The sequence below is a fragment of the Mobula birostris genome, chromosome 1 (assembly GCF_030028105.1).
Source record: "Mobula birostris isolate sMobBir1 chromosome 1, sMobBir1.hap1, whole genome shotgun sequence".
Lineage (NCBI taxonomy): Eukaryota > Metazoa > Chordata > Chondrichthyes > Myliobatiformes > Myliobatidae > Mobula > Mobula birostris.
In genome coordinates this window covers 36,361,515-36,384,476 of record NC_092370.1, presented here as the reverse complement: position 1 = coordinate 36,384,476, position 22,962 = coordinate 36,361,515, and the positions used below count along the sequence as shown (strand labels likewise).

The 22,962-nt window shown below is 42.4% G+C and overlaps 1 protein-coding gene across 1 annotated transcript in view; it reads right to left on the bottom strand.

Moving 5' to 3' along the window:
* Nucleotides 1–22,962, bottom strand: part of slco5a1 (solute carrier organic anion transporter family member 5A1) — a 215,447-nt gene that overhangs the window by 5,144 nt on the left and 187,341 nt on the right. The window contains exons 5-8 of the mRNA XM_072253965.1: nt 21,516–21,714; nt 17,486–17,645; nt 9,753–9,994; nt 3,914–3,978 (exon numbers count right to left, since the gene is read on the bottom strand). Coding sequence (XP_072110066.1) covers nt 3,914–3,978; nt 9,753–9,994; nt 17,486–17,645; nt 21,516–21,714 — 666 coding nt within the window. The remainder of the gene's footprint in view (nt 1–3,913; nt 3,979–9,752; nt 9,995–17,485; nt 17,646–21,515; nt 21,715–22,962) is intronic.

Genomic DNA, 22,962 nt, shown 5'->3' with positions numbered 1-22,962 from the left:
AAAGCCATGCCACCCCCTCTGCCTATCTGCCTGTCCTTTGATACAATGTGTTGGGCATTAAGCTCCCAGCTATAATCTTCTCCCAGCCATGATCCAGTGATGCCCACAGCTTCATACATGCCAGCCTGCAACTGCGCTGCAAGTTCTTCTACTTTATTTCGTAAACTGCGCAAAAATTTAAACAGCTGATGTTTCCGATTGAGACCTTTCTTCAGGACTCCTTCCTGAAGAAGGGTCTCAGCCCAAAACATTGACTGTTTTCTATTTTCCATAGATGCTGCCTGATCTGCTGGGTTCCTCCAGGATTTTGTGTGTGTTGGTTCAGATATATAAAAGGTTTCCCTTCTCACTTCTCCCCTATGATTTCCCTCCAGACTTCTATCCTGATGTACTGTGATTTCAATGGAGCAAGTTCCTTCACAGTCTTATGGTGGCAAAGACAGATCAGCTGGAAGATTCTGTGATACTCCCATTGAAAACCATATGACCTTCATTTTAGTACTTTAATCTGTGTGTAAACCATCTTGTAATTTTTGTTTGCACAAATTTGAATGGGCATTACCATTATATGCAGCATGTGTTGAGTGGAATCACCCCTCCACTACTGCTGCAGGGTGAACCATTGACAAGGTAGCATATAGTAACTCCAATGGTCTTCAACACATACTCCCAAATACACAACCTCCATCGTCTTCAAGGACAACAGCAACAATACAGGAAGCATCATCATCCTCAATTTTTAGTCAAGGCACACATAATCACACTTTGGACACACATTCCTTTATTCTGGCTGAGTCAAAGTCCTGAAGATCCATATCTAACATAGCACTGACTGCACACATTGACTACAGCGATTCAATAAAACATTTATTTACCATCTTCTCAAGAGCAACTCGGGATGAGCAATGAAAGCTGGTCTTGCCAGTGACTAGTGTAAAAAAAATCAGTAATTTTGATGCAGTTTCATTTGCTTGTCAGAGGATGGCACTATTGTAATGCCCAAACTCATGTCTGATTTATACCATAAAATTTCTGAATCCTTGCAGTTTCTCCACAGAATTCCATTTCTTCTTATTTTTAAAATACTTAACCATATCCACTTTTAAAAGTATTGCAGCAGTCCTGCCGAAGGGGTTCGGCCCAAAACATCAACTGCCCTTTTTTCAGTAGATATTGCCTGGCCTGCTGAGTTCCTCCAGCATTTTGAGTGTGTTGCAAAGTCTGCTGCCTCTGCAGTATGAAGCATTGCATGTCACATTGTCAGAGCGTCTGGGATGAAAATGCCTTTCCCCACATCACCTCTGGCTCTGCCACAATGACAATAAGTCTAAACCCTTCTGCCAGCAGGAAGCATTTTTCTCTAATTAACTCCATTAAAACTCTGCCACATTTTGAACACCTCTAACATATCTTAAGCAATAAAGACCATCAACTTGATCCACAAAATGCTGCTCAACCTGCTGAATATTTTCAGTCTTTTCAATTTTTATTTTGGCTTTATCTGCAGTTTTCACTTAACCCCTTAAACTTCTTTGCTCAAAGCAGAACAATCCTAGCTTCTCTAGTTCCTTCACTTAACCAAATATAAGTAATCAAAAAACTGTTTGTAAGTTTAGAAGCAGGTTTATCAGTCAACATAAATTGCATTGATCATGTGGATAGCCAGAGGCTTTTTCCCAGGGCTGAAATGGCTAACACGAGGGACCATAGTTTTAAGATGCTTGGAAGTAGGTACAAGGGGGATATCAGAGGTAAGTTTTTTACACAGAGAGTGGTGGGTATATGGAATGCACTGCCAGTGGCGGTGGTGGAAGCGGATACAATAAGGTCTTTTAAGAGACTCTTTAGACAGGTACATGGAGCTTGGAAAATAGAGGGCTACGCGGTAGGGTAATTCTAGACAGTTTCTCGAATAGGTTACATAGCCGGCACAACATTGTAGGTTGAAGGGCCCGTAATGTGCTGTAGATTTTTATGATTCTACGATAAATAGCCACTTGGTCTTCAGCATCACCTGAATGGAAGGTAGAGTGAGAAATTCTGTGTGAGAAATTAATCACACACTTCCAAAAAAAATCTGAATGAAAAAGAGTGTGAAAGGTGTACAATCTAGCCAAACATTTCGCTCCCTGCCCTCCAGATGTGGGTTATCATTCGGGAGCAAACAACTAAGACTACTAAAGATCCCATGGCAGTGTTGTAAAGAGTCAAACAGGGTGTGGTGGGGTGGGGGTCGGTATCCCAGTGTTCAGGACAATTGTCATCCTTCCACCAGTGTCAGTTTAACAGTTTATGCAGTCATGCAGACTGAAAGCTACAGGCAAAACAGAGGCTACACCTGAAAATTAATTTATTAGATTGAACACATCGATGAAGGTAGAGCTATAGATGTAATGTATAAGGATTTTAGCAAGGCATTTGATAAGGTACCCCATAAAAGGCTTATTGAGAAAGTAAGGAGGCATGGGATCCAAGAGGACATTGCTTTGTGGATCCAGAACTGGCTTGCCCACAGAAGGCAAAGAGATGTTGTAGACCAGTCATATTCTGCATGGAGGTCGGTGACCAGTGGTGTGCCTCAGGGATCTGTTCTGGGACCCCTACTCTTTGTGATTTTTATAAATGACCTGGATGAGGAAATAGAGGGATGGGTTAGTAAATTTGCTGATGACACAAAGATCGGGGGTGTTCTGGATAATGTGGAAAGCTGTCAGAGGTTACAGCAGGACGTCGATAGGATGCAAAACTGGGCTGAGAAGTGGCAGATGGAGTTCAACACAGATAAGTGTGAGGTGGTTCATTTTGGTAGATCAAATATGATGGCAGAATATAGTTTTAATGGTAAGACTCTTAGCAGTGTGGAGGATCAGAGAGATCTTGGGGTTCGAGTCTATAGGACACTCAAAGCTGCTGCAGGTTAACTCTGTGGTTAAGAAGGCATACGGTGCATTGGCCTTCATCAATCGTGGGATTGAGTTTAAGAGTTTAAGAAGGCATACGGCGTATTGGCCTTCATCAATCGTGGAAGTGAATTTAGGAGCTGAGAGGTAATGTTGCAGCTATATAGGATCCTGGTCAGACCCCACTTGGAGTACTGTGCTCAGTTCTGGTCGCCTCATTACAGGAAGGATGTGGAAGCCATAGAAAGGGTGCAGAGGAGATTTACAAGGATGTTGCCTGGATTGGGGAGCATACCTTATGAGAATAGGTTGAGTGAACTCAGCCTTTTCTCCTTGGACCGACAGAGGATGAGAGGTGACCTGATAGAGGTGTAGAAAACGATGAGAGGCATTGATCGTGTGGTTGGTCAGAGGGCTGAAATGGCAAGCAAGTGAGGGCATAGTTTTAAGGTGCTTAGAAGTAGGTACAGAGGAGGTGTCAGGGGTAAGTTTTTTTACACAGTGAGTGGTGAGTGTGTGGAATGGGCTGCCGGCGGCCGTGGTGGAAGTGGAAATGATAGGGTCCTGGATGGATACATGGAGCTTAGAAAAATAGAGGGCTATGGGTAAGCCTAGTAGTTCTACGGTAAGGACATGTTCCGCACAGCTTTGTGGGCTGACGGGCCTGTATTGTGCTGTAGGTTTTCTATGTTCTATGTTCTATGAACACAATCTGGGCCATCCAGGTTCTAGGAAGGGCATCATAAAAATATTTCACTGTCCAATTCCACTGCTCTGTTGTTCCTCTTCAAAATGGTGCCATGGGATTTTACAGTAGATTTTCAACTTTTCATCTCGAATCACTTGCCCAGAGTTTGAATTAACATATTTAATAAAACCAAAAATTAAAGACCCATTGAGGAATTATTGCCCTGTGCCTTGCTCCAGTGGAAATGATAAATATTATAAAACATAATTATCTACTGGATTTTAAAATGTATGTAACTACCAGTCCACATAACTTAGTTGCTTACCAAGAGTTCGTAGGAGAACAAATTGCATACCCAGCGCAAAAGGTCTCTCCTGATCTTCTACGGACCTAAAATAGAAAAGTATTTAATTTAATTTGTTCCATTAAATCATGAAAAATCATACCACATAATGTACCCAAGCATTCCTTTTGACCTTGGTAGTGTGATCATGTATATGCAATCATAATGTTTCTTTTCTAGCAGATGCTGGCTGGACTGTCGATCTTGCAAGTGTTTGTAGTTGTATAGAACAAAATAACACACACAAAATGCTGGAGGAACTCAGCAGGTCATGCACAATCCAGCGAAATGAATGAACAATTGACGTTTCAGGCTCAGACCCTTCATCAGGACTGAAAGGATAGGGAAGGCACCAGAAAAAAAAGATGGTGGGGGGGTGGGGGGTTAGAGGAAGGACTAGTTAGAAGGTGACAGGTGAAGCCAGCAGGCTGGGAAAGGTCAAGGACTTGAAAAGAAGTAATCTGATAGGAGAGGAGAGTGGACCATGGTGAAAGGGAAGGAGGGGCACCAGGGGAAGATAACAGGCCGATGAGGAGAGAAGAGTTGGGAATAGAAGAGGGAAGGGGGAGGGGAAAAGAAAAACAAAATTACCAAAAGGAGAAGTAGATGTTCGTGCCACCACATTGGAGACTACCTAGACAGAATATGAGTTGTTGTTCCTCCACCCTGAGAATGGCCTCATCATGGTCAAAGAGGAGACCATGGACCAACATTTTGGATCGGGAATAGGGATCTCTATTCACACATACAAACCGCTGGAGGAACTCAGTAAGTCAGGCAGAATTTGTGAAGGGGTATAAACAGTCAATGTTTTGGGCCAAGACCCTCTGAGTTCTGATAAGGATCTCAGACCTGAAATGCAGAATATCTCTCTTTCAACAACACTGCCTGACCTGAGTTCTTCCAGTTTTCTGTTTTTTATTCAAACTTCCACTGTCTGAAGATATTTTCTTAATTTTCATTTGGACATATTAGCTAGATACTGGGAATACTGCACAAAATAGGGATCAGCGGCAGCAGAAGGCAGGTGGCGTACCACCAAACGCAGTGAGTTCTTTCTCCTTGTGTGGGGCTTTTTTTTTAAACCATAAGACAGATAAGATCTAGCGGATTGGCCATTGTGGGGGCTAGAGTCAACGTGGGAACTTAGAGGCTTCGACGAGAGGAGACTGAGGCCGAAGAAACAGGTAAGAAGAGTAGGTTTTGGCTTTCACTATTGCTGATTTGGTCTTCGTTGTCCATTGCACAGTGCAGGCAGGATGGCAGATGTGGCAGTGGAATACTCCTCCTGTAGGATGTGGGAATTCATGGAACCCAATGGTCTCCCAGATGACTACACCTGCAGAAAGTGCAGCCAACTCCAGCTCCTGAAAGACCGCATTAAGGAGCTTGAGCTGGAGTTGGATGAATTTAGGATCATCCGGGAGGCAGGACAATTGAGCAGGTGGTTACACACAGAGTACAGAATTCGGGGAGTAGATGGGTGAACACCGAAAGAGGTAAGGGAGAAAGAAGTCAGTGGAGGGTCCCCCTGTGGCTATTCCCCTCAGCAGCAGGTATACCCCTTTGGATACTGCTGAGAGGGATGACCAGTCTGCGCAAGGCAGCAGCAGCCAGACCAATAGCACTGTGGTCCGTTATGAGTCTCAGAAGGATAGGGTGAAGTCAGGCAGAGTAATAGTCATAGGAGACAGATAGGAGATTCTGTGGCAGCAAAGGAGATGCCAGGATAGTGTGTTGCCTCCCGGGTGCTAGGGTCCAGGATGTCTCTGAGTGGTTACAGAATATTCTTGAAGGGGAAGGTAAGCAGCCAGAAGACATGGTACCAATGACCTAGGCAGGAGAGGGGTAGAAGTTTTACACAGTAAGCTTAGGGAGTTAGGAAGGAGATTGAAGAGCACGACCTCCAAGGTGGTAATCTCCGGATTATTTGTGGTGCAACAAGCTAGGGAAAGTCAGAACAAGAAGATAGTGGCTGAGGAGGCATAGTTTCAAGTTCTTGGATCATTGGAACCTTTTCTGGGGAAGGAGTGACCTGTACAAGTGGGACGGGTTGTACCTCAACTGGAGGGGAACCAATATCCTGTGAGGGAGGTTTGCTAATACTATTGGGGAGGATTTAAACTAGATTTGTAGGGGAGGTGGGAACTGAAGTGAAGAGGCAGAAGATGGAGGGGTTGGCACACAAGTAGAGAGGAAGTTTGTGAGGAAGGATAGACAGATGATAGAGCAAAGATGCATTCAGCCAGATGGTTTGAGACATGTCCATTTTAATGCAAGGAGTATGATAAACAAGGTGGGTGAATTTAGAGCATGGAACTGTGACGTCATGGCTTGGATGTCTTCAGGGCTGTTGAGTGTGCTAGGCTTTAGATGTTTCAAAAAGGACAGGGAGAGAGGCAAAAGAATTGGGTGCATGGCATTTCTAATTGGGGATAGTATCACGGCTGCACAAAAGGAGGAAGACATGGAGGAATGGTCTACTGAGTCATTGTGGGTGGAAGTCAGAAACAGGAAAGTGGCAATAACTCTACTGGATGTTTTTTATAGACTGCCCCCCCCCCCCAATAGTAACAGGGATATCGAGGAGCAGATAGGGAGGCAGATTCTGAAACAGTGCAATAATAATAGGGTGGTTGTGATGTGTGATTTTAACTTTCCTAATATTGACTGTCATCTACTTAGAGCAAGGATTTTGGATGGGGTGGAGTTTGTTGGGTGTGTTCAGGAAGGTTTCCTGACACAGTATGTAGATAAGCCAACCAAAGGAGAGGCTGTACTTGATCTGGTGTTGGGAAATGAACCTGATCGGGTGTCAGGTCTCTCAGTGGGAGACAGAATTTTGGAGGTAATGATCGCAACTCTATCTCCTTTACCATAGCGCTGGGAGGGATAGGAGCAGACAATTTTGGAAAACATTTAATTAGGGTGGCGGGAATATGATGCTATTAGGCAGGAACTTGGGAACATAAATTGGGAGCAGATGTTCTCAGGGAAATGCATGGCAGAAATGAGGTAAATGTTCAGGGAACATTTGCATGGCATTCTGCGTAGGCATTGAGGTAGGGAAAGGATGGTAGGGTAAAGAACTATTGGTACAAAGGATATAGAAAATCTAGTTAAGAAGAAAAGGAAAGCTTACGAAAGATTCAAGAAACTAGGTACTGTTAGAGCTCTAAAAAATTACTAGGTTGCCAGGAAGAAGCTTAAGACTGAAGGAGCTAAAGGAGCCATGAGAAGGCCTTGGTGAGCAGGATTAAGGAAAATCCCAAGGCATTCTACAAGTATGTGAAGAGGCAAGAGGATGAGCCGTGTGTGAATAGGACCAATCAGGAGCAATAGTGGAAGCATGCACAAGGGGTCGGAGGAGGAGGTAGAAGAGGTACTTAATGAATACTTCCATAGAAAGAGGATGAGATGGAGCTTTTGAAAAGCAGTAAATTAGCTAAGTCACCAGGTCCAAATGAGATAAACCCCAGGCTACTGTGGGAAGTGAGGGAGGAGATTGCTGTGCCTCTGGTGATGATCTTTGCATCAACAATAGGGATGGGAGAAGTACCGGCGGATTGGAAGGTTGCAAACGTCGTTCCCCTGTTCAAGAAAGGGAGTGGAGATAACCCAGGAAAATATAGACTTCAGTGGTGGGCAAGATGTTGGAGAAGATCCTGAGAGGCAGGATTTATGAGCATTTGGACAGATATAATCTGATTAGGGATAGTCTGCATGGCTTTGCCAAGGGCAGGTTGTGCCTTACGAGCCTGATTGAATTCTTTAAGAATGTAACAAAACACACTGATGAAGGTAGAACAGTGGATTTTGTGTATATGGATTTCAGTAAGGCATTTGATAAAGTTCCCCATGCAAGGCTCATTCAGAAACTGATGAGGCATGGGATCCAAGGAGACCTTGATTTGTGGAACCAGAACTGGCTTGCCCATAGAAGGCAAAAGGTGACTATAGCAACACACATCAAAGTTGCTGGTGAACGCAGCAGGCCAGGCAGCATTTCTAGGAAGAGGTACAGTTGACGTTTCAGGCCAAGACCCTTTGTCAGGACTGATGAAGGGTCTCAGCCTGAAACGTCGACTGTACCTCTTCCTAGAGATGCTGCCTGGCCTGCTGCGTTCACCAGCAACTTTGATGTGTGTTGCTTAAATTTCCAGCATCTGCAGAATTCCTGTTGTTTGAGTTTTAAAAGGTGACTATAGATGGTTTGTATTCTGCATGGAGGTCGGGGAAAAATGATGTTCTGCAGGGATCTGTTCTGCGACACCTCCTCTTTGTAATTTTTATAAATGACGTGGATGAAGAAGTAGAAGGCTACGTTAGTAAATTTGCTGATGACACAAAAGTTGAGGGTGTTGTGGATAGTTTGGAGTGTTGTCAGTGTTTACAATGGGACATCGATAGGATGCAGAACTGGGCTAAGAAGTGGTAGATGGAGTTCAACCCAGTTAAGTGTGAAGTAGTTCATTTTGGTAGGTCAAGTTTGAAGATGAAATATAATATTAATGTAAGACTCTTGGCGGATCAGAGCGACGTTGGGGTCCTTGTCCATAGTACACTCAAAGCTCTGCACAGGTTGGCAGTGTTGTTAAGAAGGCATATGATGTGTTGGCCTTCATCAACCATGGGATTGAATTCAAGAGCCATGAGGTACTGTTACAGCTCTAGAAGACCTCAGTTAGACTCCAGCTGGAGTATTGTGTTCAGTTCTGGTCACCAGGATGTGGAGACTATAGAAAATGTGCAGAGGAGATTTACAAAGATGTTGGCTGGATTGGAGAGTGTGCCTTATGAGAATAAGTTGAGCAAACTTGGCCTTTTCTCCTTGGAGTGATAGAGGATGAGAGGTGACCTGATGGAGGTGTAGAAGATGTTGAGAAGCATTGATTGTGTGGATAGCCAGAGGCTTTTACCCAGGGCTGAAGTGGTTAACATGGAGGTCCATAGTTTTAAGGTATTTGGAAGTAGGTACAGAGGGGATATCAGGGGTAAGTTTTTTCCAACAGAGAGTAATGGGTGCATGGAATACACTGCCAGTGATGGTGGTAGATGTGGATACAATAGGGTCTTTTAAAAGATTCTTAGATAGGTACACTGAGCATAAAAAAATAGAGGGCTATGCAGTAGGAAAATTCTAGGCAGTTTCTAGAGTAGGTTACATGGTCAGCACAACATTGTAGGCCTGTAATGTGCTGTAGATCTCTATGTTCTATGTTCTAAATAATTCAACATTTTATTTCTGTCCTTGACATCATCATCTAGAAAGGTATGTCCATCACATCTGATTCTTATGAAATTCACTGTGGGCTCTGCTGATAGAGGAATAAGTTAAAACAGTATAAATGGCTTTTGAGACTGGTTGATTGAAATATCTACAAGTATGTCTTTGCTTCCATATTTATTTTGTAAAACACTGTTTGGTTATAATTAATACGGTACCATTCGGAAAGGAACCAACAACACTGTTAAAGAAGTTCATAAAATAGTTTTAAGGACATGTTTTAAAAAACATGAACATTGTTGTGGTTAGCTTAGTTACTATTCAAAAATTAGCCATCATACAGCATGCATTGATATGTCAGCCTTGCATACAAAGACACAGTGATGGGGAGAGTAAGATGGCCTGTTCCTTCAAGAGGACCCCACACCATGATGGCTGGGATTTAAGGACTAAAACACTTCTTCACTTCTGTCTCTCCCATGAGCCCCACCACTTCACAACATTAGCATGAAGTTTCCTTACCACTTCCAGTGACGTTACACCAGCAAAGTCAAAGCATCATTAACAAGAGTTTTAGCAACGGAGAGCTCTTACCTGAGTGTCACTATGATTACTGATGGCTGTGCACAAGCTGTAATTAACGTGACGATGAAGAGAAATACTAGAAAAGGGATCAGGGTATTGCATGTCCGCTCACACTTGCCAGACACTGCATATCCATTCTCATTCAGATACGTTTTCACAATGACCAAACGGAGCTGATTCCTTTGCCCTGCTGTAGGCGGGGTTATCACTTGCCGACTTTGAACACAGGCACAGTCAGTATAGTTCCTCATCTGTGGGGGAAAAAAAGGCATTATTGTTCTTCAGAAAGAGGTACGGCCAAAAATTAACTAAAGCTTGCTTTAGTCACTGCAAAAAGTCTGAGTTAGTTAATGTGTGAAGGAATAATGGTAAGATAGAATCTAATTCCTGTCCTACAAAACCGCCACACTCCATACTTGAAGGAAATAATAACAGCGTTTGTCATTTTTACTGTAAAACCAAACAGCCACTATCAAAGGAAAATCACTTCTATATTATATCAGTTAATAGCTATTCTCCATAACAGCATATTCGCAAGTGCTATAGAAATAGAGAATAGCTATTAACCAATATAATATAATTTACATTATGATATCAGTTATTCCCCATTTCATTACTTAAGTTAGTAGTTACTTTTCTTGTACACTGGATCTATGAGCTAAAACTAGTGTCCTTCAGATTTCTAGCTTGCAATGTCAACAGATTTTAAAATACATCACAATATTGAACAGTTGTGGAAATGGGCAGAGAAATAGCAGATGGCGTTTAACCCAGATAAATGTGAGGTGTTGCACCTTGGTAGGGTATACACTGTTAAGGGCAAAAGAGATCTTGGGATTCAAGTTCATAGTTCCATGGAAGGGGCTACATAGGTCAACATGATGGTTAAGAAGGCTTATGGAACACTTGCTCTTGTTAGTCAAGGCATTGAGTTCAAAAGTCAAGAGATTATGTTACAACTATATAGAACTCTGGTTAGGCCAAATCAGGAGCATTGCAGACATTTCTGGTCACCCCACTATAGGAAGGATGTTGAAGCTTTGGAGAGGGTGCAGAAGAGGTTTACCAAGATGCTGCCTGGTTTTGCGGTCACATACTATCATGAAAGGCTGGACAAACTTTGATTGTTTTCTTTAGATCTGTGGATGCTGATGGGAGATCTGATAGGGGTTTATAAGATAATGGCAGGCATTGATATCTTTTCTCCCCCAAGGTAGAAATGTCTAATACCAGAGGACATGCATTGAAGGTGAGAGGGGGTAGGTCCAAAGGGGATATGAGGGGTACGTTTTTTTTTACTCAGAGAGTGGTGGATGCCTTGAATGCGCTGCCTGGTAAAGTGGTAGAAGCAAATACATTAGAAGATTTTAAGAGACATTTAGATAGGCACATGACTATGAAGAAGATGGAGGGATATGGACATTGCGTAGGTAGGACGAATTAGTTTTCGGGGTTTTCTGATTTACTTTTTAGCTGGTTTCACACAAGGGTGTGCGCCAAAGAGCTTGTTCCCATGCTTTACTGTTCTCTGTCCTATCATCTAATGACAGTTTGTACTGAAAAAGATAACTCTTTCACAACAGATACATAGATTTGACAGCCAATTATTAAAACAATACCTCACTAGGGAATTATTAGTTCCAAGATCTGAAAGTAGACATCTTCAAGGTGTCCATTAGTGATTTAAACACATTAAACAGAAGTAAGTCATTCTATCCATCCAGCTATTCTGCCATTCAGTTTGATCACCATTATTGTCATCAACGTTTATAAATAATATATCACCAAGTCTTTTATTCAACGTTTGAATAAATATACCAAAGAGCTAAAGTCCCAGCACAGATCTTCGTAGGATACTAGCATTGACTTTTCAATTGGAAAAAGGATTTTTTTTGCTGCTTAATAAAACTGCTGATCAACTGCATTTTCTATGAGATTTTTTTTTAGTCAACAGCTGTCATGTGGAATTCAATGAAGGCATCCTAGAAATCCACAAAAATGGTACTTCTAAAAATCAAAATTGCTTGTTGGACATGCTGACTCTCATCAGATTCAGATTTTATTAGATGCTCACACATTCCTACTTGAACTATAAATTATAATACTTTACCACAACCTCTATAAAACCAACAGGTTTATCATGGACTTTGACAAGGTCCCTCATGATCAGCTGGGCTGGAGCTAGACAAATGGATAGGAAATTGGATTGAGGTACGACTCAGACGGTGGTAGTGAAAAGCTGTTTTTCAGATTGAAGGCTTGTGACCAAATGTGTGACAAAGGGATCTGTGCTGGGTCTCTTGTTTATGTTAATCTCATAATTCCTATAGCATGGTGACCAGACAGCATATCTATTGAGACCATAAAACCACAAGACATAGTAGTAAATTTAGGCCATTTAGCCCATTGAGACTGCTTCACCATTCCACCATGGCTGATTTATTATCCCTCTCAATCCCATTCTCCTGCCTTCTCCCCATAACCTTTGACACCCTGACTAATCAAGAACCTATCAAATTTTGCTTTCAATTACTCAATGACTTGACTTCCACAGCTGTCCATGGCAATGAATTACACAGATTCACCACCCACTGGCTAAATAAATTCTTCCTCATCTCTGTTCTAAATGGACATTCGTCTATCCTGAGGCTGTCCTCCCTGGTCCTAGACTCATCCACTATACAAAACATCTTTTCCATATCCAATCTACCTAGGCTTTTCAATATTTGACAGATTTTGATTAGATCACATCTCATTCTTTTAAGCTGTAGCGAGTACAGGCCTAGAGCCATCAAATGCTCCTCATACATTAACCCTTTCATTTCTGTTATTATTCCTGTGAACCTCCTCTAGACCCTCTCCATTGCCAGCACATCTTTTCTTAAGAAAGGTGCCCAAAATTGCTCATAATACTCCAAACACGGTCTACTCAATGCCTTATAAAGCCACAGCATTACACCTTTGCTGTTATATTCTAGTGCCTTTGAAATGAATGTTAACATTGTATCTGCCTTCCTTACCACCAGCTCAACTTGTAAGTCAAACTTTAGGGAATCCTGCACAAGGTCTCACAAGTTCCTTTGCACCTCTAACTTTTGAATTTTCTCCCTGCATAGAAAATTATCTACACCTTTATTCCTTCTACCAAGGTGCACGACTGTACACTTCCCTGGACTATATTCCATCTGCCTCTTCTTTGCCCATTCTTCCAACCTGTCGAAATCCTTTTGCAGACTTCGTGCTTCCTCAACACTACCTGTCTCTCCACACATCTTTGTAGAGTCTGCAAACATTCAAATTATTGCCATAAAATGTGAAAAGAAGAAGTCCCATTACCAACCCCTGCTGAATACCACAGGTCACTAGCAGCCAACCAGAAAAGGCCCCCTTTATTCCAACTCTGCCTCCAGCCAGTCACCCAGTGTTGGATCCTGCAGTGCTGGAATGCCATACGTTTGCAGTTATTTAGCTCTTCGATCTTCTGATTATTTTAGTCATGTTAGTATCAAGCCAGTATCTTTTCTGTAGCACCGTGGGTTCTTATCTTGTTAATCAGCCTCATCTGTGACACCTGGTCAAACGCCTTCTGAAAATCCATGTAAACAACATCAACAGACTCTCCTTTGTCTATCCAGCCTGTTACTTCCTCAAAGAATTCTAACAGATATGTTAGGCAAGATTCCACCTTAAATAAACCGTGCAGAGATTGGCCTACTTTATGATGGGACACCAAGTATTTTGAAACCTCACCCTTTATAATGGACTTCAATATCTTCCCAACCATTGGGATCAGGCTAACTGGCCCACAATTTTCTTTCTTCGCCTCCCTCCTTTCTTCAAGAATGGAGTGAAATTTGTTATTTTCTAGTCCTATGGATCTATTCCAGACTCTATTGATTCTTGAAAGATCATTACTGTTCACTGATATATGGCCTTTGGGGAATCAGACAAGGCTTAGGGTTTGCTCTGGATGGGTGATGTACTGACACTCTGTAACTGTAATGTCTTTAAGGTGAAGCGGCTTTATTTTGGGGCAACTGGGGTACCATAGAGTGGATGTGGAGAGGATGTTTCGTGTATACAATTGCCTGAAATCTGCAGCGATCCTTCACAGCCCACCATTACTTAGAGCAAAAATAGAAAATATAATGAGGCATCAAGTGTCTGTGAATCATTGATACTTGTTTATTTGCACTAAATTTTGTAGCAAGATTACGTTTATTTCTATCCACATTTACGAACAGATTTGACCAATAAATTGTCTTAATATTTTTTAAATTTAATAAGGGGAGCATGATTCAGAACATAGAACTTCATTGTTTCATTGACATTTGGCAAAATGGGAATTCAATCAGCTGATGCCAATGAGCAGAAGAATCTCAGTGATAATCATTTTTATCATTGCTCAATTGAAAATGCAACAGGTCAACATTACCCTAACTGTTTTTCTTAAATGCATGGGTCTGCTGCTCATATGGGAATCTTAGTCTTCCCAGATTAAGATTCCATGTCTCCAGACCATGGATACCACTGTCGCCAATTCTGGCTCCAAGGATTCCAGATAGCTCCAGACTGGGTATCCTACCATTGCCATTTCTGGTCCCATGACCACTGGTGCCATCAAACCACCAATTACCTGGCCTCCAGCTCCAACACCAGGCCAATTCATTTCTCACTGCTACTGGGTCTCTGGGCCCTCCTTCCCTCCCCCTAACCCTAGGTCTCTCAGGGCTTCCCCATATCCTCTTGGATTCTCCCACCCTACCTTTCCTGAAGATCCCAACTCTCCCATCTCCCTTGATGCTTCCAACTCCCTTCCCTCCTTTGATCCCAGCTCTAATCCCTGCCATGTTTTCACCATCACCACCCCCCCGACCTGAATGTTCTGTCCTCAGCAACAGCATGTTCCCCTTCACCTGCACCTCAGTTATTTTCATGCCTGCCACAATGCCGAGTTCTTACTCCATCACCACCATCTCTGAGCGCACTTCTTTAGCAAGCTTCTCCTCTTCTTGGATAACCCACTCTGGTTTTCTGCCTATTCTGGATCCTTTCATCTAAAATTGCGATGAGACATCAACCCAGCTCAACTTCAGCACTCTCTTCTCTGCAAACCGTATCCCTTCTGAACGCACCGCACTGCACTCTCTCTGCAGCAATCCCATCCTCAGCATCACACCCACAGACAAAGGGGGTGCTGTTGTAGTCCGGCGAACTGACCTCTACCTTAATGAGGTCAAGTGGCAACTCTCAGACATCTCCTCTTACTTACCCTTTGAAAAGGACCCCACTCAGGACCATCAAGATATGGCCTCTGCCATCATCACAAACCAGGGAGAGAGAGAACCTGTGGGCTGCTGAATGCCAGATGAATTGCAATTGTCTTTGGGGTAATTGCAAGGTCTGTGTCTTTGCTATCACTTAGCTCATGCTTATGCTCAGTAGCGGGTGTGCTTTTTGTTTTGCCAGTGGGGGGAGGGGGGATTGTTGCTCGCTGCTGCTTATGAGCGGGAAGGGGGAGCTGGAGGGGGGACTTTGGGGTTCTCACGTTTAACTGTCGTTCGTTCTTTGAGGCACTTCTCTGTTTTCGTGGATGTTTTGTGAAGAAAAAGCATTTCAGGATGTATATTGTATATATTTCTCTGACATTAAATTGGGCCTTTGAACCTTCGAAACCTCATCAACTCCAGAAATCTTTCATCCACTGCCACCAACTTCACAGTTTCCTTACCCCATACTACTCATCTCTATCTCATAGAACAGCAACAGGCCATTCAACCCACTGTATCTCCTACCCAAGATCCACAAACCTGATTGTCCAGGTAGGCCCATTGTTTCTGCCTGCTTTTCCCCCATTGAACGTGTCTGCTTACCTTGATTCCATTTTATCCTCCTTTTTTCTGTCTCCCTTCCCAGCTACATATGTGACACTTCACATGCTCTCAATCTCCTCAACTTTCCATTCTTTGGCCCTGATTGCCTCATTTTCACCATGGATGCCCAGTCCCTATACACTTCTATCTTCCATCAAGAAGGCCTTAAAACTCTCTCTTGACAACAGACCCAACCAATTCCCTTCCACCGTCACACTCCTGCATCTGATGGTAACAGTCCTCACACTCAACAATTCCTGTTCCAGTATCTCACTTTCTCCAGACTCAAGATGTAGCCATGCACACCCGCATGGTTCCCAGCTTTGACTGCCTTTTCATTAACTACATGGAACAGTCCATGTTCCAACCCTTCCCTGGTAATGCTTCCAACTCTTTCTGCACTACACTGGTGACTGCATTGGTGCTGCTTCATGCATGCACGCTGAGCTCATCAATTTCATCAACTTTCTCCCCAACCTCCACCCAGCCCTTAAATTCACTTGGTCCGTTTCTGACACCTCTCTCCGCTTTCTTGATCTCTCCATCTCCATGTCTGGAAACAAACCATCTATCAATACCTGTTATTAACCTTACCAATTCCCACAGCTATCTTGACTATAAGTCTTCCCATCCTGTCTCCTGTAAAAATGCCATTCACTTTTCTCAGTTCCTTCATCTACACTGCATCAATTCCCGGGATGATGCTGTCCTTTCCAAGACATTAGAGATGTCCTTCTTCTTCAGAAAACTGGGTTTCCCTTCCTCTACCCTCACGCACATGTCCTCCATTTCCCAGACATCCACGTTCACCCTATCTTCCCACTACCTTAACAAGAATGAAGTTCCACTCGTCCTCACCTACATACCACCTCATCAGCCTCTGCAACATCCTCTTTCTTCAATGGTACCCTACAACCAAACACATATTTACCTCCGCCACTCTCTGCTTTCCACAAAGGTCGTTCCCTCCATGATACCCTTGTCCATTCATCCCTCTTCACTAATCTCCCTCCTGGCACTTATCCCTGTAAGCATAAGAAGTACTATAGTCATCCATTCACCTCCTCGCTCATCTCCATTCAGGACCCCAGACAGTCCTTCCAGGTGAGGCAATACTTCACCTGTGAATCTGTTGAGGTCACCTACCATATCCAATGCTCCCGATGTAGCTCCTCCACAATGGTGAGACCCAATGTAGACTGGGGACTGATTTGTTGAGTACCTTCGCTTCATTTGCAAAAAGCAGGATTTCCCAGAAGTAAAGTTTTATTCCAATCCCCATTCCCATTCTGAAAGGTCAGTCCCTGGTCTCCTCTTCTGCCACAATGAGGCCACTCATAGGTTGGAGGAGCAACCCCTCATATTCCATCTAGGTATCCTCCAACCTGATGGCATGAACATCAATTTCTCCCACTTCCGGTAACTTTCCCCCTCCCCCTTCCCTCGGTGAATTTCCCACTTGGCCCCCGCTTTACCTCTTCTCCTCAACTGCCTATCATTTCCCCTTGGTACCCATCCTCCTTCCCTTTCTCCCATGGTCTACTCTCCTCTCCAGTCAGATTCTTTCTTCTCCAGCCCTTCACCATTTCCACCAATACCCTCCCAGCTTCTTACTTCATCCTCTCCCCCACCCTCCTGGCTTCACCTAGCACATCCTAGCTTTCACTCCTCTGCACCACACACACACCTTCTTACTCTGGTACCTTCACCCTTCCTTTCCAGTCCTGATGAAGGATCTCAGCTTGAACTGTCGACTGTTTATCCCTCCCCATGGCTGCTGCCTGAGTACTGAGTTCCTCCAGCATTTTGTGTGTGTAAATCTTAGTCTTTCATTGCTTCAGGAGAAAAACTAACAAACTCGGTACTCACCCTTGTGCTTTCGTTGACGAGGACCGAGCAACCAGCCAGACAAGGACTGAAGTATGTTATCCCATCTGATCCACAGACAGGTTCATAATCATGGATTCTGCATCCACAGTTAACGTTGCAGTCGCCGGTTAGATTTCTGTGCGTCATTGTAAGTGAAGGGCTGGAAAGGAAACAAAAAGAGCAGCTTCTGCCTTAATTCTTCTACCATAGACCCCCGAGCTTGCCTAATCATCATTCTTAAACACTGCTTTAAAACAATCAACAATTATTCTTTTCCAGTGAGGCTGGAAAGGTTTAGGCAGACATGACTGATCTCCAAGTGAATCTACATGAGGGTTGCTGGAAGATAGCTCAATAATCAATAAATACTGATGAATGCTTGCAGACTTTTCCCCTCAGGTTGGCAGAGACTAGAGGTCATAGTTTTAGGGAGAAAGGTGAAATATTCAAGGGGAATCTGAGGGGGAACTTCTCGTTCAGAGGGTGATATGAGTGTAGAACGAGCTACCAATGGAAGTGGCGGATATGAGATCAAATTTCAACATTTAAGAAAAGTTTGGATTGATATGGGCCAGGTATAGGTCAACATTGACTGGATGGGCTGAAGGGCCTTCTTTCTGAGCAGTAGTATTATATAACTATGACTCTAAATTAGGGAAAGAATAAAGTAATTTTCAGCTAAGTATATTCCAATAATTTACATTTTTCAAGTTTTCCCCATACTACTAATGTGAGGTTTCTTTCGGCTTTCACACCACCATGGCGATTTAGTATTTAAATTTATGAGCAGATCTGAAAGTGAATAAGGAAAGATTACTCCTCTAGCAGAGTCACTGATCAATACTAAATTTTTAATAACCCTTAACAATAAAGAAAAAGCTAAGGCACGGGCTTCTCGGAACAAGACACAAAGGAACCGAAGGAACTTAGCAGGTCAGGCAGCAATCCACAGTTGAAAATTCAGGTTGAAATCCTTCATCAGGACTGAAAATATTCAGGGGAGATAGGTGTGGGGAAAGGAATAGAGAGCTGCTGATGGGTGCAGTTGGATCCAGCTGAAAGGCATGATTTGCAGTTGAGGGAGGAAGGAGTGTGGGAATGCTGCATGAGATTGGGAGCCAATAGGTGAAAGTGAAAAAGGCCTGAAGAAAATGCATTCTGATAGGAGGTAATAAAGACAAGGAGGTAGGGAAGGGTACCAGTGGGCGGAAAGGGACAGTGGTTAGTGGAAATTAGTGGAATCATTGTTTATGCCGTAAGGTTGGAGAATGTTGAGGTATTGTTCCTCTAATCTGCATCTAGCATCAAATGAACAGTGGAGAGGCTGAGGACCAATGCATCAGTGTGGGAATGGGAAGGGGAATTAAGTTGGCTGGCCACTGGGAGATGGTTAATTCTCAGAGTTTGAATCCTTTTTATCAGAGAGTGATTGTGGCAGTGACCAGGGAATGTGGCTAAATATATATTTATCCAAATAAATAGTCGCTTTCAAATCATTTATATAAATAATGACTAACAAGGGTCTTAACACCAATCCCTGCAGTATACCAATGGTCATCATTCTAAGAAATAATCTTCAACCACCACCCTCTGCTTCCTACCTCCAAGCCAATGCTGAATGCACCCAACAAGCTTTCCCTGGATCCTATGGGACCTAACCTTCCAGGCCAGCAGGACATTATTGAAGGTCTAGCTAAGTTCTAAATAGAAAAAAGTTCACCACCCTGCCCTCATATATCCTTCTGGTTTCTTCTTCAAAGAACTCTAAAGGATTCATCAAGCATGACTTTACAGACAAAGCCATGTTAAATCCTGCTCATCACACTCTCAAATGCTGGTATAACCTGTTCCTCAGAATGTCCTCTAGCATTTTCCATCACTGGTGTTTGACTGGTGTGCCTGGAGTTCTCTGGCTTGTCCTTGCTACCCTTCTTAAGCAATGAAACGACATTAGCAAAGGCCTACAAAATTCCTTCTGTAGCCTCTATTCATAAAGTCCATTTGGTCAGGCTCTGGTGATTTATCTGCCTTAATGCACTGTAAAGTTACAAGTACCTCCACCTGTAATACAAATGTTTTCCAAGACATCTCCACTTGTTTCCATTATCTCTTGAGCAACCATGATTTTCTGCTCAGTAAACTCAGAGGATAATTTTTTTTAAAATCTCAGTCATTTCCTGTGGCTCGAGATATAACGTAGGTGTCCCTGTTCTTCTCTAAGGGGACCTATTCTCTCCTAGGTCCCCTCTTACTTTAGTATAGCAACAGGACCTCTTGGGATTTTCTTTAAACATGTTTGCCAGATTTATCCCATTCCCTCTCTATGCCCTTCCGATTCCCCTCTTAAGTGTATTCTGCCTACACGCATGCTTCTTGGCATGTATTAAAATAGCTTCTTACAATGATCCTGACCTTCTGGTCTTCACTATTTGACAAGGAGCTAGAGTGCTTTGCTGAGCACAGAGTATTGGCGGTAAATAGTTTTGAATAGCTCTGAAATCCAAGCTGGAAAAGGTATGTCTCCAAGACATCTGTAAGAGACAGTGCCTCATGAAGGCAGCGTCCATCATTAAGGCTTCGCACCATAAGGGCATGCCCTTTTCTCATTACTAACAATGGAAAGGAGGTACAAGAGCCTAAAAACCCACACTCAACATTTTAGGAATAGCTTTTTCCACAGTCACCATCAGATTTCTAACAGTCCATGAGCAATAACTCATTGTTCCCTTTATCACTATTTATTTACTTATTATAGCATAGTAATTTTTATGTCTTGAACTGTTTCACTGCCATAAAACTTCACTTCAACAACTTAGGCCAGTGATAGTAAATCTGATTCCAATTCTGATACTAGAAAGTGGAAAATATCAGGGTCATTTGTGGGTCGTTAACCTTGCTGTTTATAAAGATATTTAAGAATTAAGTTGCCCTATATGTCCCATAACAGGAAGTAAACCTTTGTTTATATCTGTCCATATTTATAAATAGATCAAGCCAGTAAATAGCTTCTATTTTTTTTAAGGAAAAGGGGCTGGAAATCAACTTCTGGTTCAAGATGGCACTGGTGACCCTCAGCGACTTCTGGCTGGTGGCTAACGAAACAAGGATAGCAACTAAGTACATTGTTAATCACATTTTTCCTGGCAAATGATCATGGTAAGTAATAGCCTGTAACTTTCCTTTGGACATGAAGGCAACTCAATGTGGCAGAACGGAGGCAGGGCGAGCCTCGAACCCATCACCAAGAGGTCCGATCGTTTTAACGCCGTGCTGAAGGCCGTATCAAGGCAGCGAGGTCCAGGCACCAGAGTGTACCAATTTGACTGAACTCTGTGTTTGGTTGTGACTGAAGCACCCTGTCTGCATGATGTGCTTGTTTTCTCTCTGCACATTGGGTGTTCGACAGTCTTTTTTTAAATGGATATTTGGGGGTTTCTTTGTTTCATGACTGCCTGTTAGGTTGTATAATATATCCATACTTAGATAATAAATGTACTTTGAACTTTAATGAGGGATTAAACATTTATCAAGTTTGATGTCCACCATCAGCTGATGCCACTTAATTAGCCTGATGTTCTTATCTTTAATCCAATGATTATGAACGAACCACGACGGAAAACCTTGTACACTACTCTGAATCACACCAGAATCAGTTTTAATATCACTGGCACATATCTGTTTTTAATACAAATTGACCACAACTGCAGTTTCACTTGAATCCATCAATATTACCAGAACACTTCACGTACTTCCTGCTGCATAACCAGAACTATGTGACTTGTTTTGGTCAATGAGAAGGAAATAGATTTTGCTAGTTGTTTGAAACCACAAATGATTCTTATTTTCCACTGTGCCCAATTATTTTTTCACTTTAAAACTGACATAAAGGATACCAGGACCAATAAACAAACAGCTGCCAATTTACTGTTAGCATTCTCTTTTTTTTTTACCAATTTTACTCGCAAACATTATTACAGACAGAACTTGGCAATCACAAAAAGTCCAAAATGTAAAGTAAGATATTTCTTACCCTGTGGTGTAGGGTATATTAATGCCTCCGAGATTAATGCTTTCACAGCCAACAATAAAGAGTGTGGAGAAGCACAGCAAAGAAACCCCACTGCAGATCATAGCAAGCTTAGCTGATTCTCGTGCACCAAGCTTGAGCTTTTTAATAATGTAGCCCCCAAGGATAATGCCAACACCAGCACTGGGAACAATGACCACACCTGCAATTAAATCAGAGCACCAATTTATAAATTATTCACATATAGAGAACTACGTATCATTTCTAAAGTGTAGTGTATGAGTGAAGCAAGTTTAACAGCTTCACAGATACTCTTTTAAGTTCATATAAAGCACTTATAAACTACCTAACCTCATTACCTAAACGGTGTATTCACAGGATGGACGAGATCCTGTTTTGTAATTAACACCCCTCTTTAACAGTTCCTTGTTCTTACTGTAATTCTCTAAATAATTCTGTAGATCGTTTTAACTTACACATTTCCTCACAGAAACATAATTTAGTTTAACTAACAGACAAGATAAATACATTTATTCATTAGAAATGGAGCTTCTGAACATTTTCAAACTAACAATACACTGTTCACCTTAAAGGTTTCTACAATATCATCATCATCATCGGGTGCCATGCCCAGTTTGAGCTTTGACTGCCATGGCCCACACACTCCTGTTTCGGGTCAAGTGGATCAATTCATTGGTATTCATTTCCAGTTCTCTGGCTGCTGTCTCCATCATCATTTGTCTTTGTCTTCCTCTTGCTTTCTTTCCTTCAATCTTCCCCATAATTACCATCCATTCTAACTCCTCTTTCCCAATCACATGTCCAATGAAGTTACGTTGCCTTTTCATGATCTCACACATTATTTCTCTTTTTGTGTTTGCTCTGTACACGACACCCTCATTAGATATTCGTTTCATCCATGATATTCTTTGCATCCTCCTCAAAAACCACATCTCTGCTGCTACAATTCATTTCCTCATGTTACTAGATATTGTCCAACATTCTGAGCCATATAACTGGATAAACGTAACATTTCAGTACTCTGAGGCGAGTTGTCATGCCTAGTTTAGTATTGGTCAGCATACTCTTCATTCTCGTAAAGGTGTCTTTTGCCTTTACGAGAATGAAAAGGCAAAAGTCTATTCTTCTTTTGATGTCCATGTCGCATCTGCCATCTGATGTCACCCAGCTTCCTTAGTAGCAAAAGTTCTGTACTTGTTTTATGTCTTCCCCGTTTTATGTCTTCAACAATTATATCAATTAAGTTTTGTAGTTCTTCCTCCGTACTTGCAATTAACACAGTGTCATCTGCATATCTGAAATTATTGATGTTTTCACCGCCAACTTTGATTCCCAAGATGTCTCTTATTTTTTGTAATATTGTTTCACTGTACACATTAAACAAATCAGGGGAGAAAACACACCCTTGTCTAACACCTCTCTTGATTTT